The sequence below is a fragment of the Musa acuminata genome, chromosome BXJ2-9 (genome assembly GCF_036884655.1).
Source record: "Musa acuminata AAA Group cultivar baxijiao chromosome BXJ2-9, Cavendish_Baxijiao_AAA, whole genome shotgun sequence".
NCBI lineage: Eukaryota > Viridiplantae > Streptophyta > Magnoliopsida > Zingiberales > Musaceae > Musa > Musa acuminata.
This window is the reverse complement of record NC_088346.1, coordinates 16,242,441-16,259,296: the sequence shown is the minus strand read 5'-3', so window position 1 is coordinate 16,259,296 and position 16,856 is coordinate 16,242,441. Positions and strand designations below refer to the sequence as shown.

General features: G+C 36.8%; 1 protein-coding gene and 1 long non-coding RNA gene across 3 annotated transcripts; one reads left to right on the top strand and one right to left on the bottom strand.

The window, feature by feature from the left end:
* Positions 1–7,396: 7,396 nt before the first annotated feature.
* Positions 7,397–10,739, bottom strand: LOC135623270 (uncharacterized). Of its 2 annotated transcripts, XM_065126047.1 has the most exons (5): positions 10,583–10,739; positions 9,794–9,975; positions 8,401–8,616; positions 8,054–8,184; positions 7,397–7,758 (listed from the first exon to the last, which is right to left on the bottom strand). In XM_065126047.1, the coding sequence occupies exons 1-5, from the start codon at positions 10,658–10,660 to the stop codon at positions 7,568–7,570; spliced, it is 798 nt and encodes a 265-aa protein (XP_064982119.1). In that variant the 5' UTR covers positions 10,661–10,739; the 3' UTR covers positions 7,397–7,567. The 2 variants fall into 2 exon arrangements, with proteins under 2 accessions (XP_064982119.1, XP_064982120.1); XM_065126048.1 differs by lacking the exon at positions 8,401–8,616.
* A 251-nt stretch (positions 10,740–10,990) lies between these two features.
* LOC103973573 (uncharacterized) lies at positions 10,991–12,619 on the top strand. The gene is made up of 2 exons (XR_010490949.1): positions 10,991–11,347; positions 12,335–12,619. It is a non-coding gene; the product is annotated as an uncharacterized LOC103973573 (long non-coding RNA).
* Positions 12,620–16,856: the final 4,237 nt, after the last annotated feature.

Here is a 16,856-nt window from a genome sequence, read left to right as displayed (position 1 = left end):
AATATCTTTATTATTATTATTAGTGTGTATAATATTGATTAAATCAAAATTAGATACTTAATAGGTTAAATATTTATATTTCATGTATATTAAATATTGAAAGATATTTATGATAGTAAAATAAGTTTAATTAGGTTTTATTAAATTTACTAAATACTCTAATTAGTCATTTTAATGATGATTTAATTAAAATTTAATCGATTTTATGTCAATTCAATGTGTTTAATACTTTGTCATATTTATAGTATTGGAAGAAAAATAATTAGTGGGTAATTAACTATGTTAATCATATAAATAATATATCTAATGATAATTTCATCGTAATTTGAACTGATCAAAATTACATGTTTAATACTTCCTTTACGACATATTTATGATGGTAAAATAAGTTTAATTAGGTTCTCTTAAGTTATTTAATATTATGATTAGTCATTTTAATGATGATTTAATCAAAAAATTTGATTGATTTTATATTAATTTAATATCTTTAATACCTATTAGGATGTTTGACTTATTTATAGTATTGAAAAAGAAGTAATTAGTAGGTAATTAACTATATTAATCAAGTGATTAGTATATCTAATGATAATTTTATCATAATTGATCTCATCAAAATTATGTATTTAATGTTTCTTTTATGTATGTAACATATTTACATGATAAAATAGAATTAGTTATATTTTAATAAATTATTTAATGTTACAATTAATGATTTTTTATCGATATTTGGTCAATTCAATATGTTTATACTTTATAGCTTATTTGATTTAAATTTGGTTAGATCATGGGACCAAAGGAACATAATGCATGAGTTCATGCCCGAAAGATAGATGAGAATCATCATCCCTAGCAATGTATTTATTGTGATTATATTGGCAAGGGTAGAGGAATAACTCGGGTGAAGATGCATTTCGTCGGCGGATATCCTGATGTTATAAAATGCAAGAAGATTCCGATAGAGATCCATAAATTATATCAAAACAAGCTACAACAAGCAAAGGAAGATACATTAAAAAAGAAGGCAAAAGTTGAAAAAGAATATTATAGAACTACGTAGGAACTAGATTATGATCAGTATGAGGGTTATGACAATCAAATCGACCCGGATCTCACCATTGGGATTTATACATCATTAGAGCATTAGTATACGGTCGATGAAGTAATGAGGCATCAATGACCTAACTCACAATTGGAGCATGGCAACGATAGTAGAATCTAAAGGTCGACCAGTATGAGGTAGCCAACTACTCCTCCTCAATTAGGCCGAACTAGTAGTATAAGGTATAGTAGACTCCGTGGTTTATGAGAGGTCTTGGCAGGAAGTCCGCACTTGATATTGTTGATATTGATTCATAAATATATCCTCCACAAACAGCAAAACAGACACAGATTAATGATGTATACACAAAAGAAAATAAGCAGGATATTGGAAAGATAATTTCAAAATGGTTCAACTTCCACAGGATTCCAACCAATATAGCCAAGGTCCATATTATCAAAGAATGGTCTCTTCTATTCAAAAGTCTAGCATGGGGATCCAACCTCCAACACCGAAGGTGGCAAAACTGAAGGATTTAATCAAATTCTTCAAGAGATAATGAGACGAATATGGGGTGACACTAATGTGTGACAGTTTGACAGGACCAACAAGAATGAGTATCATTAACTTTCTTATTTATTGCAATAGAAGAGTGATGTTTCATAAGTAGTTAATACTTCTAAAAAGATCCAAGATGTAAACTACATTGAGAGCTTGATGGATACTATAGTAGAGGAGATCGGATAACAATATATTATCTAAATAATAACCGACAATGGAGCGAATTTTAAGAAAACCGATTTGTAATTGATGGAAAAAAAAAAAACTTTGTTTTGGACTCCATGTGTAGCTCATTACATAAATCTAATGGTGAAGGATATTGGTGAGCTAGACGCGATCAAAAATTATGTAGGTTAAGTACAATCAATTATAAAATTTATATATAATTATCATTAGGTTCACACTTTAATGCAAAAGTATGTAAACGGTGAGATACTCCGATATAGAATTACTCGGTTTTTTTTTTTTTTTTTTTTGTCTGTTGACAAACTTGGCCTACCGATAATTGCAACTAGAAAAACATGGCACATGTTATAACCAGCTACATTTTGTTAGGTAAACATGGGCGATACTATAATTGCAGGGAGAAAAGCTTTTGGAGAAAGCCCATGACCAATGCTAACTCGGTGAGACCATAATTGCAAGGAAAAAAGCATTGTAGATGGACCATGACTACATTCACCAACTTACACAGCACACATTCAGCACCAGCTGAAGTTGCGAAGGATTTGATATAGGTTCTCAACTAATTATCGGTAGGACTTGTAGATTTTTCTTTCTTCTATTGATAAGCACGCTTAATCACATGTTGATTTAGTAGGTGAACCAAGGCCTATAAATGTCAGTCACCTTCTATCCTCAAAAGTATTTTTGGGGCTATCTCGAAAGGATAAAACAGTGTAAGCCGAAGATAATTCATTGTGAACCCACGTACTCATGCCTATGACAACAAACGATGACTTATCTACTGGCACTAGGAGGACCTATGAGGCTTTAGCTCTCCTATTGTGGGTTAGGATAAGCACGTGCTTATCCTTAGAGGTGCCAAAGTCACTCTCTACCCTCAAAGGCCAAAATCATGTAGTCCCATCCAAAATGAATAATTTTTTATGAGCTCTCATATCCATACGAATGATGATAAATAATGATTTATCAACTGTCACTAGGAGAGCTTCCTTTATATACCAAAGGGGAACAGTGATATCAAGATTGATCCCTGTAATATCCAAAGTGCACCTTGGCTATTATCAACATAAATAATTAAACTTGATTTGTCGGTTTTGAATTTATACCGGGAAATCAAACATTTGTGTTATTGAAATTCTAGGGTTTTGTTGTCAGCTTAAGCTTGTTTTACAAGACTTGTTTGAATAATCGTACTTTTGGAACTTACAGAAATCTTTCTTTATATTCCAAATGGGAGAATCAACAGCAAGATCGATCGACTCTGATATCAAAAGTTTCACCATGGCAGATAATCCTGATCATCAACATGAATAATTAAAGTCGATATATCAGTTTTTGAATTTATAAATTGGAAAATCCAGCAATTTTGGTGATCATTTCCTTTTAGATCAGTCATTTTGTGTTATCGAAATTCTAGTATTATGTTGTTTGCTTGAGCTTGTTTTCGAGAACTACTGTTTGAACATAACATTTTGTACAACCAGGTTGTTTGGGGTGAGACTTGCATGGTTGAGGCAGAAAGGAGGCTCTTGGCAATATGCACTCCAGGACTATGACAATCAGCATTTTGTTTTGCTTTTGACAGGTGATCGAAACATGTATTCTTGATATAAACTTTGTTGTGCTCTTCTACCAATGAAATGAATACTCTTGTGTTCCCCTTCATAACTTTGATTATGTGTACAAACAAACTATCTGATGGGAACAAATATCAGCTGTCAATCATTGACAGGTAAGACCCTCCCTCGTCTGCACTGGCCAAAGAACCCATCTGCTGTTCCCACGTCCTGTTCTTGTGGGATCCTTACGCACTGGACTGCCCTTTTCTTCTATAGTAAGCAGATGAACTGCTTTTTCTGATGTATTATTTTCATCCGACTGTTACAACACTAATTTACAGTTTTATTTTTAAATTGTTTGAGACTGTTACAGCTTTTGTGATCCTACTGGTGCACATGATAATGCCAAGATATACTGAGCATATGTTGCCTGAGATTGAAGGGAAGGATTCACAGGTAAACTTACTTTTTCTTATTTTTCAGTGTAGAGTTTACTTAATAAAACTGAACTACCCATGAGATGCAAGAAAGAACAGATTGATCAAAACTGAGCAAATAAGGACGAGGAGAAAGTAGAAAATTTTACACATGTTATTGAAGAGAAGGAAAAAAAAAAAAATTATGAGAAGAGAATAACTGCTATAGTCCAAGAATAACATAGCAAGGAAATTGGAAATTGGGCATGGATTTCAACCATTTCATTTCCCCTATTTCCCATTCCCTCATCCTTCTAATCTACATACTTTCAATCTGAATATGGAGAGCATAACCGATGACTTACAGTGATTCCTAAGCTCATGTTGGTTTAGTTGATACGTGCCTTGGAAAAGGGCATATTGAAATATATTTGCAGACGACAGAATCTTCTATTCCGACTCTACTATAAAACTTAGAATCATCAGTTTTTTGTTTGCGAGGGACAGACTAGACACCAATCGTTGATAGCCATGGCATGGAGTGGATAGAGAAGAAGACTAAAACACACAAACAATTCTCATTTACTGGCTTTGTACTTTTAGCACCAGCATGGAGGAGAACTTGGTGGCATAGGTCAAAGAAACTATTAAGTTAATAATATAATATGAAATTAGCATCGTCAGATGGCCTTATTCTCTATGGTTTCTTTAGGCAAATTCACTTGGTGGACCAGCCAGCCTTTTGTGGTTTGATAGACTGTTTGCTACGATAGAGAATCCCAGTGAGACCTGAGAAGTGGAGCTCAACTAGATTATTTATCTATCTTATTGGCTCTATTCATAGGACTAAATTCTAACCCTTTGCTGCGCTGCCACCTCAATTGTTAACAGGCTTCTATATAGGCAAAGAGATGCATTAGCCTGTCAAATTCCATTTCAATGAGCATATGTTGAGATTAGGGGCAATTATTAGCAGTTTCATGCATTTCTAACTGTTAAAGTCATCCTTCTCTTTATAGGATATAAAACGGCATCTGCATTTTCATGTTGTAACATTACTGTAGTGAAGATGTCCTTTTCTTGGAGCAAATGTATGCACATTTGAACTTTACCTTTTAAAAGAGAAGCCTTTTCTTTAAAAGAATTAAAAGATATATTATATTTATATAGAAAGATATTTCTGTTGTCTTTTGACATGTTGAGTCATGCAAATGGCAGTGGTTCTCAAGAGAGCGCCAGCATGCTTTGATAGTTATGGCAGACAACCTTTATTTTACAAAGTTCAAGCTTTATTGCAGGGTTAGTACATGCCTACATCATTTTTCATTTCATATCATAAGTAGGACCGTAGCAGTGTATAAGAGAAGATGAGAATTATATTTATATGGGTGTGTGTGTGTGTTCTATGTATATATATATATATATATATATATATATATATATGTATATACATATATATACATATACACATATATATGTATATACATATACACATATATATGTATATACATATATAAATATATATATATATATACATGTATATATGTATGTATGTACAGAATTGAACTAGACAATATGTATACATATATACATGTATACATATATATATATGTATGTATGTATAGGGTTGCGAATTGAACTAGACAATTTGAGATTGCACTATGTTGGTTCAAGTAACTTGTATAAGCTTTTTATCAATTCTGATTGTAATTTTGCATGATAAAAAAAAAAATATATTTTTTAATTCATTTCTGCATCTCTTTGAAGATCTTGCACTTCAATGATGGAATCTTCCAACCACAATGCAATGAAGAAAGAGAAAGGAAGTTAGAGGCTCCACTGTCGAATTGCAGGCTAAAAATAAAAGCACAATCCAAGAATTTTAGTGTTTCTCCGCAATTCTAAGTGGCAAAATTTTTTAGTTGATTTATCTTTTCCCACTATGATCAGTAGAATGTAGATAGCTTGCCGCACTAGTGTCTAGGTCTTGTAAGAACCTATGGCACGTACTATTTTGTGTTCTCATTAGAAATGGGAGGTTGGACTTTACGTGAGTTTTGGTCGTGAAAGTATATCCATTTATGCATGTATATGTATTTGCTATGTACGGTGTCCAATAATTTTGCAACTTTGGTAGCTGCAGGCTTTACATAACTTTTTTGTTTAGTTTATATCGATGCAATTGCAGTCTTGGAATCATGACAACTTTATTTTAATGCACATGAATAACTAACTGCCTTCAAAACTGGTTCACATGTCATTCTGCTTTGTCTTCATAACCTGATTTAGAAAGATAAAATGGAGAATAGTCTCATGAAAATGTGATATTGTATCTGGCAATTTAAATGATTTGCCAAGTTAATTTATAACCAAATGATTTGCCCGATAGATATACAATACAAATTAAAAGAAAATTTTTTAAGAGTGCAGTCAGTATAATTTAACCCAATATGCATCCAAAGCAAAAAATCTGTGAAAATTTAGAGTGCAGTAAGTATAATTTAAGAGTGATGTTTTCCCCACTCCCTTCATGAATACCTAAGATGCTCAAGTAATTAATTGGATGGCACAAACCTTTTCATTTATCCCCTCTAAGGAGGTTTAGGAATGAAGCTGTTGATGTTAACAGTACACCTAATGATGGGTTGCTGCGCATGTTGACGTTAGAAGCATATTAAGTTCTATTAGGTAGAGACACTTTTATCATGCACTCCATTGTTTCCGTGACATGGCTAGCGAAAGGATCTCCTTCTACCGTTACATGGGTGAGATCGGCATGCGCGATCTGGCTTCTGTTTCTGTTGCGTGTTACGTGTTAGCATCCAGTGGACCCACTTAGAGTGCTCGACTAAGAAGCATCTTGCATTCGTCCCCTCTGCCTGTTGCTTTGCAACCAATCCCGAGGGAGGTCTTACACAAGCACAAGCGCACTTTATCGGCTCCAAGAATGCCACGTGATACCGCGCCCTAACCCAAAGTCACATTTTTCATGTGCGTTCTAGCTTCAGAACCCGGTGGCCGTCACCTAAAGCCCCCCGACAAAGAAGTCACCTTACATGTTCCGTTCCTGTTTACCGCTTTGAAGCCATTCCGTCACCCACAACCCAACCAAAAGGGCCATAGGTCGGCATAAGTTATCAACTTTAAAAACACCACGTGGCCCTCGACCCAATCCAAAAGCGTCCTACTTGATCACCTCCACGAATGACACGTGACAAGAATCCCAAGTAAAGCTACTGATTCAACTATATATAAATAGAAAAAAAAAAAGTTTTTTTTTTTTTTTTTTTTTTGCAAAAACCAATATATCCATAAAGCTCACAGTGTGAGTGCTACAGACTGCACTAATGGTCACAACTACCATAAACCAAACCTTTTGTTGTGCTCTCTTCTAGTTGGGTTTGCATGGTTAATTTCAGATGACAACATTGGATATGAATGGCGACGAGATAAATGTGATTTTTCAGCTTGCAATGCGATGTATGTACATTTGTACTGTCTCAACTATAGATTGAATGTGCACACAGAGGCATGATCAAGTTGGGACATTTCACAATGGTTTGCAAGTGAGGCCTATAACTTTTCCAAAGTGATATCTATCATACACATCGAACCGATATCATACACAGTATCGCTTAAAATCAAAATCAAACTTTCCACATGACATAAGAATCCACTTGAATTCGAAGAAACCTGAAGGTAATGGTAGGAACAGACTATAACCTTCCCAGTTACCCTTTTCGCTCATGTTCAGACCTAAATAATCACAACCTATTGATTGTTTGGAAAAGACTTATGGAAATAACTTAATTGTTGTTATGGAAGCCTGGAAGAAGAGAAGTCAAGAACCCAACAACAAACAATTGAATCTCTTTCATCACACCCCAAAAATTGTTTCCATGTCCTTCACGTTCTGGATGATTGTCATAGGTATCTGGTTGCTCCTGGTTATCGGCTGGTTGGTTCCGATTCTGATCGTCAACACCATGATTTTCAACTGCCGCCATTAAAAAGGCATGTTAAAGTACAGAAAAAACACATGGTTCCAGCTCAACTTTGTTTGAAATGGCTTTCCAGAATTTGATAGAGGTCCATCCACAAAGTAGCAATTGCATAATCCACAAAAGGAAAATTTGGTACCATGAGTACAATTATCTCAATGATTCACTTAGGTGATGTTCCCAAAAACTCATTGGCATGATGTTATAGATTGAGATGAAGAAAAGCAAAATAGTAGTTAAGACTTAAAGAGGACATCAAGGAACATACTCTTCACAGGTTTAGAAGCATACCAGGTTGAGGATTATTCTGACCATCACGACCAACAGGAGGCCCATTCTGTCGCCGTATAGGAGCTTGCAATCGAGGAGCTCCTGCTTGCTGAAGCCATTGTATAAAAGGAGCAAGAGCACCAGTTTGATATCTATGAATTAGGAAGGCATAAAACAATTAGAAGTTGAGACACAATCCACCACAAAAGCTATTAAGACACCAGCCAAAACTCCGCTATCACATTTACATTTCTGATAATAGCCAAAGGATTGTAGATTGTTGGTGATTGACTGGGACTAAATGCAAACTGTGGCAAATGAAAGCACAAATATATTCCAGGTATTATAGTGAAAGAATTTGATCTCACAGATAAACCAATGATGCAAAGAAAATAAGGAAAACGAGCTTTTGTGGTGATCCATCCTGACTGAGAAGAAAGACCATCGCCGCCAACTTGATGATCAGACCCAAGTCAAGCTGAAATGCAAAGTGGAATCTCCTTACTGCTACTTGTCTTTGAGGGCCATGTTGCTGCCTCGCTTCCTGCCCATGCTCATCACTAGCTCCTCCAGAACTTGGCCTCCTGAAAGATATATTATTGTTTCTAATATACTTTCACTCTGTTTATGACATAGACCAACAAGCACAGTTGCAGTTTCGGCCAATTTTAGCACAGTACATCTGATTGCTCATCCAAGACTGATCTGGTGTAATTGATTTGCCAACCTTATGGCCAGAAATAGGTTGGAATTGGCCAGAATAAATCAAATGCAACCAAAGTTGTTGGATTTTGAATATTCGTAGCTGATTGGACATCCTCAAAAGAGTAAAGAAGAGGGAAGAAGGAGCAGAAGGATTCTAAGATGAAAGAAAGGCAAAAACGAATTCTGTTCAGCTTAGTATGTAAATAACTAAATATTATAAAACTTATAATCCTGCAGCAAAATCGTGATAATAAAATGGTCAACGGTCAAAAAGTATGATTCTGCAAAGCAATAGGTGTTCTATTTTCATGGAAGTTATTTAGGCAGAAGGATGCTGTTTGTATACTCTACCTGTTTAAATAACATGCTAAAGCACAATAGCAATGTAAATTTATATGGTTACCAATTGTATAATTAATAATATTTAGACTGCATATAGTCCATTCTTCACATTCTTATATCTTGCTTTTCAAGAAACAGTATCTTGCAAAAAAAAATTTCAAAAGATGGACATTGATTTATACGACGGATTGATAAATGATAATCAGAAAATAGAAGGTACAGTTAGGATTAATGTCACCAAAACCAAGGACAAAACAGCAAGGCAAATAACAGTAACAACGTTCTAACTAACAGAAAACCCTCTGACAAATTGGCAAAAGTCAATTACCAGAAAAGGCATCAGCTATTACAGTGAAAAATAATTAAACAAAAATATGTTATCAAGTTTATGTGTGCACTTAAGTTTAACAAAGGATCAAATGGGCAATACTGCTTAATAGTAAATTTTTCTCAAAGAAGAACTTCAATATTGTCTCCAAAAATTGAAAATTATTGATTGAATGCAAACATGACAAAGCTACACCTCATTTTATATCCAGTTTTAGGCAAGTATCTTTACATTGCAGAGGCTTCACAGGTGAGCCTGGTTACTTGCTTTTAACAACAGAAATATCAGGGTAGAAAACTAAAAGAGACTCGATTTAAATGCCTACAATTTGATTAAACCCAAAAGATAAGATGATATGATTTTAGCAGAAGGAAATAAAAGCGTACGTTGGTATGTTATACTTTAATGGAATGAGAGTATTAGGAGAAAACCCAGCCATTGGCCTAGTGTATGGAAGATATGGAATAGCATAAATTCCTGATCCATGTTCATTGTAATCTGGATTTTGGATAGGAAGCATTCCAGGCAAAATGAGTGGAGACACCTGGAAGCCAGAAATACCAGGTACCTGAATTGCCAACACATATGAGGTCAGTAACCATCAAAAGACAAAATAATTGGGCCCTTCTTAGAGGAATTAATTTCTCCAATGCAATTAATAGTGCACAGAAAGAGATGTGCACTAAAAAAAATATATCCAACTTTAACATCTACGTTGAAGAATTTACACAAGCTGATATATTATATTTTCCTCGAGAAGAGGGGAAATTATCACTTCGCTTCAGATGGTTACTTACCGCAAATATGGCTCATATATTCCCGAATGACACCAATTACCCATCAGAAACGAGATGTAACGAGAAAAGGGATAAAAAAGACTAAATCTTTAACGCCTCCAAACTCGAGTTATAAAACAATGACTCGGAGAAAACAGGAGAAGCCCAGATATCGATTCTCAGGACGAAAGTCACCAAACGCAGAGTTGAACGAATGGAAGCGAGACGTATAATCATAAAATTCCGAAATGGACAAGAAAGCAGAAGAATCGTGCTTCACCCACATGTCGGCAGACACAAACCCTACCTCTAACGAAACCGATCCGATCCAGCAAATGAATCAAAAAGAGACGGCCAAGCCATGGGCGGGGTCGAAGGGATCCAAACGATTACACGCACCTGAGGTGTAACAGCGCTATTCGTGGTTGGAGGTGTCGGATGGGGATGAGAGCGATAGGTTTGGGGTTCTTCCGCCATCGCCGAAGGGAAAACGGAAACGATGTGTTTCGCGGAGCGAGATATGGAGCGAGTTGAGCCGTATGTTGTTCCTCAGGCAGCAGCTATAATAAATCAAGCCCGACACGTCACACAATTGATCTGCACCGTCCACGTTTCGGAACACGAGCTGATGCACCGTAGTTGCCGCCAGCGAGGCAACATCCGTCAAAAAGGAAAACGATTCGTGAACGCGCAGATTGCTATCGGATCGGATCTCACTGAATGCCCGAATCCAATTCTGGTGAGAAACATGCGACCCGAATGTGAGTCTAAAGACGAGAATTTTCGAATTCAGATCGGAAACTGGGGTCGTGGATCCGCAAAGTCCGCCTCTTTTGTGTTATCTCGATTTATCGGGTTAGGGATTTTAGCAATGGTGGTGCTCCGATGGCGCTGCGAGCGTTCTACAACGAGATCAAGGGGATGAAGGTGAGCGAGATTCCCTCGAACCTGAAGCCCAAGCTGTCACGGGATCACATCAAGAAGAGCGCGGACCAGGCGGTTGATCGCTACATCTAGAAGTACATCGAGACAATCTCCATCCAGCCTCTCTACCATGTCTGCTTCGTTGGCATGATCTTCTCCTACCTCGTCGCCCTCCCCGAGGAGCGCCGCCACCCCGAGCACCAGCAGCACGCCGCCGCTGCCGGCCACCGATCCTCCCAGGTCGACCCGTATCTCTGTCCTTGATGTTCCGTCATGGTTTTGGAGTTAAAACGAAGACTATTATCTTTAGATTATGATTCGATTCGTGATGTTTCGAATCAACCTAAAAGTTCTAACTGGTCTTATAATCAACCGAAATATGTTTGACTGCAAGATTTGGGTTACAGGTTATGGATCGATTTTGCTTTATTCTTATTGCTAAAATAAGAATTAAGAGTTACAGTTTACAATACTGTTCCAATCCGCCGGGAACAGAAATTATCATAAAGGGTTAAAGATCATCATGCATTGCAGTTGCAAACTAGTTGAGTAATTGGATTATTTTTAGCTTGTCTAGATTCCCCATTCCTGAGTCCGTTAAGTATTTTGACTGCAGCAAAAATGACATACATTTTCCAGGGGAAACAACAAAGATTGGCATGAAATTATTTATATTGGAATAGTAGCTTTATCCTTGTAACCCCCAATCTACGGAGTCTTAGCTGCTAAGTTGGCTTTAAAATTTGTCAGGAATTATTGTTCAAATGAATCTTTTTATTATTAATTATCTGGCATACTGGTAGAATGTTGTTTTCAGAATAAGCTCAAATTATCATGTGTATGGAAGCATTTCTGGGTAAATTTCATGTTCTATCTGCTTTCTATTTAATCTCCATTGTGGGCCTGCTCAGGTTCACACAAGGATATGTTAATGTTCTTTGTACTCAAAACATAGCAACTTCGTTTTTTGAGCCTTTCTTTTTTTGTGCTTTTGCGCTCCCATTTTTTTTTAATACTCCATGGCAAGGAAAATAATCTTTCTTGAGTGTGATCTAACACCAACCATAGTCATTGACACAGCACTAGAAAAAGTTAATCGGGCGATTCTGGTGTTGTAAATGAAATATTGCATGCAGTGTAAAGTGTAAATCAAATGCGATGCACTCGGATTTTTAGTGTCCATTATCTTCTTTTGGACCTCACTCAATATCATTTTGTTCATGTCAGGGTTCAAGAGCTTTCATTTGGACGATGAGGAATGGATACCTACATTCATTTTCGACTTACCTAAACCAAGCTGTTTGTGATTTATTTGCAGCTGCCGAATTGAAACAACAGTATATTATGATTTTTTTTCCTGAATTTAATTGTCATGGGACAACTATGTCTATGATCATGATGCAAAATATTTTCTGATTTTTTTTTTGGCAAAAACAGCATTATTCACTGGTGCAAAAGTATGCATTAGTACATTTGGGTAAATAAGTTTCTGAATTTTTTTTATTAAGGTAATTTCTGAGTGTTTTATCTCTGCCATTATGGAAACTGAAGTATGTAAATTGCCTTGCTATTAAGCGGTCCTTACCTGCATTTGTGTCTTGGTACCTTTTGCCTTCTTAAACAATCATGCAAATCCGGATGCAAAATCATGCAGAAGGGGAAGTAGGAAGAAGAAATAAAAGACATTAATACCTTTTGTACATGACAGGTGATAAATATTTCCACAACCATGTTCACTCGTTAGTCTATCTCTATCCTGAAACAATGATATGCTAATGAAATGTCATATGACCAACAGTTCATTGTCTCTTTGCAAGCACAACCAGGACCAACTTTGGTAACTTTATAGCAAAATTTGCCTGTAACACTTTGTGGATGATACTTTATATGAAAAACTTGAAGAATTAGAAAATCATCTTTCTGTGACATTGTTTGAGGCAAGATATTGGCCATATACTTTCCATTTCCTTCCCCAGAAATTTAGGTAAGACCCATTCAGATAAGAGAAGGATGAAGGTGTTAAACAGTAAGATTATAATATATATATATATATATATATATATATATATATATATATATATCTTTCATATGTTCTTCAACATTTTGAAAATTCAGATTAGATGAAAATCTAAATATTTATGGTAACTAGACTTCAGATCATGCGATTATGTGATAATACTTGCCTTTCTGCATTGCTTGCTCTCAATTAACTTGTGTGGATATACCAATGTGTGTGTTGAGAAATGTTAAGACTTGGAACAGGCACCTACTTATATATTCAAATAAAGTAGGTTATGGTTGCTTCCCACCATGAATCATTGGATGATAGCCCTTTTCCTGTGTGTTTTTGTTGGAGTATTATGCAAATTTGCTTTGCTGAATTAAGCATTATCAGTGATACACAGCTGTGTCATTTGACCCACAGTAGATTAGAAGATAATTAAAACTTGGTTGTTTTGAAATACAATGATAGTGTTAGGAGGATACAGAGAGTAAGCACTTTTTCAAGCTTCCAATAGATAGCATCAGAGTATTCATTAAAAAAAACTACAGTAAGCTATATATAAAAAGCTCCCATACACTTGTATGTATGAAGTTTATATCCTCTAATCAATGAAATAGTGTGTTAGAAGTAACATAGGACCACCTCAAATCGGTTTACTTTAGTCACTTGCTAGGCTTTCCAGGTCTGCCAGTTTCACGAGGAACAGTTAATCTGTATCCTTAGCATCTAGACTGTTAGTAAGATAGATCATGAAGTGGATGAGAACTTTTAGACAAGCTCGATGCTACAGCAGTCCATGATAAATCTAGACTTCAGTTTTGTCAGACCAGGCCATCAGGGAAGAAGCTAGCTAGTTTGGTCTTTTAGAGACTTGCCCACTACAACGAAGCATGCATGCCTGTGAACCAAGCAGAAATCCTAGTGTCCGAGGCTCCGGGGATTCCCCTGGTTTTTGTCAAAGTATTACTGTGAATCCGGTGTTAGGATGGATATAGTTGCGCAAAGACTGATTCGTGGTGCACCCAACAAAAACTCTCGCTCCATGTTTTAGTGTTGAAAAATTAACATGAATAATCAAGGATTTGGAAGATTTATAACCATGGTTATCATTGGATGTTACTTGGACGTGAAGAGTTGATCGAACCATCGGATATTGTAGTTGCAGTTCGACGTGAAGAGTTGATTCGCCACGTGTTCCCTTACCCGCGGGGCCCCGTCGGCAGATATTTTGTTCCGTGATCACAAATTGACCCGTACCCGTGGACGAGACTTCGTTGCGCCCCGAGTGGCGTGTTGTTTTGTTAAAAGAGTTTAACCTACCCGAATCGCCTACCTGCTTCGTGACTCCAACTGGCAATGGTTTGGGCCTGCGACGCGTCCGTCCACGGCGCCAACTTCCTCGTCGCCACGGGATGGGAAAGCGACGCCGTGAACTCGGCCTTGGCTTTTCTACGAGGCGGTCGCGGTGCCAACGAAGGCCGCTAGCTTTGCTGGCTGGCTCGCCTTGTGATCTCATGTGCATCGCCTGCCTCCGCTTCCAGCAGCACCAGAGACGCCATGTGTGACTCGTGCAATCTGGACGTGAAATTGCATCAGGACATGTTTCTTGTCCTGATCTGCTCCGCAGATGAGGGGTTGTTGTGGTTATCGAATGCTTTGGATGTGATGTGATGTTATGTGCAGCAGCAACTCGGATCACAAATGCCTTAATAGTAATTATACCATCATACTGTAAGTGCAATTAGTGTTGACGTTGGTCATCATCAATTTGGCTTGGCAGAATAGATCCGACCTAAGAAATCTAGCTTGAGAAGATCTAATACACTCGCTATCCTGTCCATCAAACATTCACGGCAGTAAAATCTTTAAAAATAGTTCACGATGGGAAAAAGAGAGAGCTTAACTCATCGTTGATTCTGTTTTGATTTATGGGATGTGGTAACCAATTTTTTCTTCTTTTTTTAATCGGACTGACTCCACATGTATAACACATTAGTCAGTCATATATATAAATAAAAAAAATTTGATATTAATTTTATGATTAGGGAAATATTTTTTCAATCAATCAATCAATCAGATATATGTCCATTTCCTGATTGGATAAAAAAATATTAGTCATACTAAAAAGCATTGATTTTAATCTTGTTGTAAGAAATACTTTTCACAACGTAAAAGATCAAATACCCCAACAATGCAGACAAACATACAGCACACCGCAAAAGTTACTCAGCAATTAGAGTTGGTTGCATGTAAAAAAACGAGATTAAGATTTACAATTTGTGGAATTGCACTCTCAATCCCCATCTGATAGATAGATAGATAGATAGATAGATAGATAGATAGAAAGATACATTATAGTCTTTTCGGGCTCTTCTTCCTTATCTAGCTAAGCTTTCTTTCAGGTTAAGCAACGATAAATTGCCAGTGCTCTTCTATCAATCTTCAGCAGAGGCTGTTGTTGGAGCACTGGCAATTCATAGCTCTTCTGAATTGAATTGCCAGTAGTGACGATGACAGCATTCTGTTCTTACGTGTTTGTATACCTGCTGGTACTTTGGAAGACGTGGATAATGGGGTGGGAGGTAGGGGCGCTTTGCCGCTAGATTATTCCGTGTTTCTCTGATTCACATTTAAAGCCGTGGTAGACTCGCAGATATAACCTGCGTCTGAGAGCATGTATTCCCAGTATATATACAACCGGCGCAGGTGCAACATGAAACCATGAGAAATCTCCCAGTTTCTGAAAACCAACCCACCAAAGTGGATAAGCATACTTGCGTAATATTTGATCCATTCCAAAGAGTAGCAGAGACAATTCTACCACCTATTAATGCATTTTGGGTGTTCCATTCGCTCTGGTAGTGAGTGCAACAATGAGAAAAGGTATTGCAAATTAATGCATTTTGGGTGTTCCATTCGCTCTGGTAGCGAGTGCAACAACGAGAAAGGTATTTATGTCTAAGCATATAAACTCCTCGTAGTTTTAAGCAACATTTTACCAGCCTGTTCATTTAGTGTGGATTCTGGAAATGGTTCTATGAGCAGCAGCCATCTATCTGATTACCTGTTGGAAGCAGTAAAATGGATCACATAAAGGTACATGAATAACATACAGAAATCTTATGTGTTCACTCTCCTACGGATAACATCAATACAGCCGGTCAAGTCTCGAGATAAACATCAACAACAACAGAGATTGCTCTAAAAAAGAACACATTCGAGTGGTTAGATGATTCAACAGGATCGTCTTCTCAATGGCTCTAGCTTTTCAACATATCCAGACCCGGAGTGACCCTAGAGATTGACAGAACATGACGGTGGATCAGGAGTGATTGGAACTTACAAGCAACACATGTCTTAATCTAAGTGTGTTGACACAAATTTCACCATTTGTCGCAATGTTTGGATGGAAAATTTTGGTCAAGAAGTAGCCTGCAAAATGATAATTTGTTGCAATTATAAACAGAATGACTTGCTAAATTAGATAGCAGTAACATAATAATACCTCACAAGACAACAAAAGCTTCACCGTTCTCGCATGGAGTTCTGGCTGCAGTTTCCGTGTGGTACAAGCTTATCGACTCTCATTTTTCATGCTAAAAACTATATGGAAACATATTGTCCAGTATCACATACCAGGAGGACCCTCGTTATCAGCAAATCTAGTAAAAATGTCATGATCGTTTACAACCACTTTAATGTCTTTTGGGAGGTGAATCATCTAAACTCTTTAGTTCCTTGCCA

Bases quoted from the DNA above. Each gene is read 5' to 3' on its own strand.
- LOC135623270 (XM_065126047.1), bottom strand. From the start codon at position 10,660: ATGGCGGAAGAACCCCAAACCTATCGCTCTCATCCCCATCCGACACCT. The intron at 9,976-10,582 runs GTGCGTGTAATC...TTGGCAATTCAG, and splicing joins ATAGCGCTGTTACACCTCAG to GTACCTGGTATTTCTGGCTT. The intron at 8,185-8,400 runs GTGAGATCAAAT...CCTAATTCATAG, and splicing joins TTTGCATCATTGGTTTATCT to ATATCAAACTGGTGCTCTTG.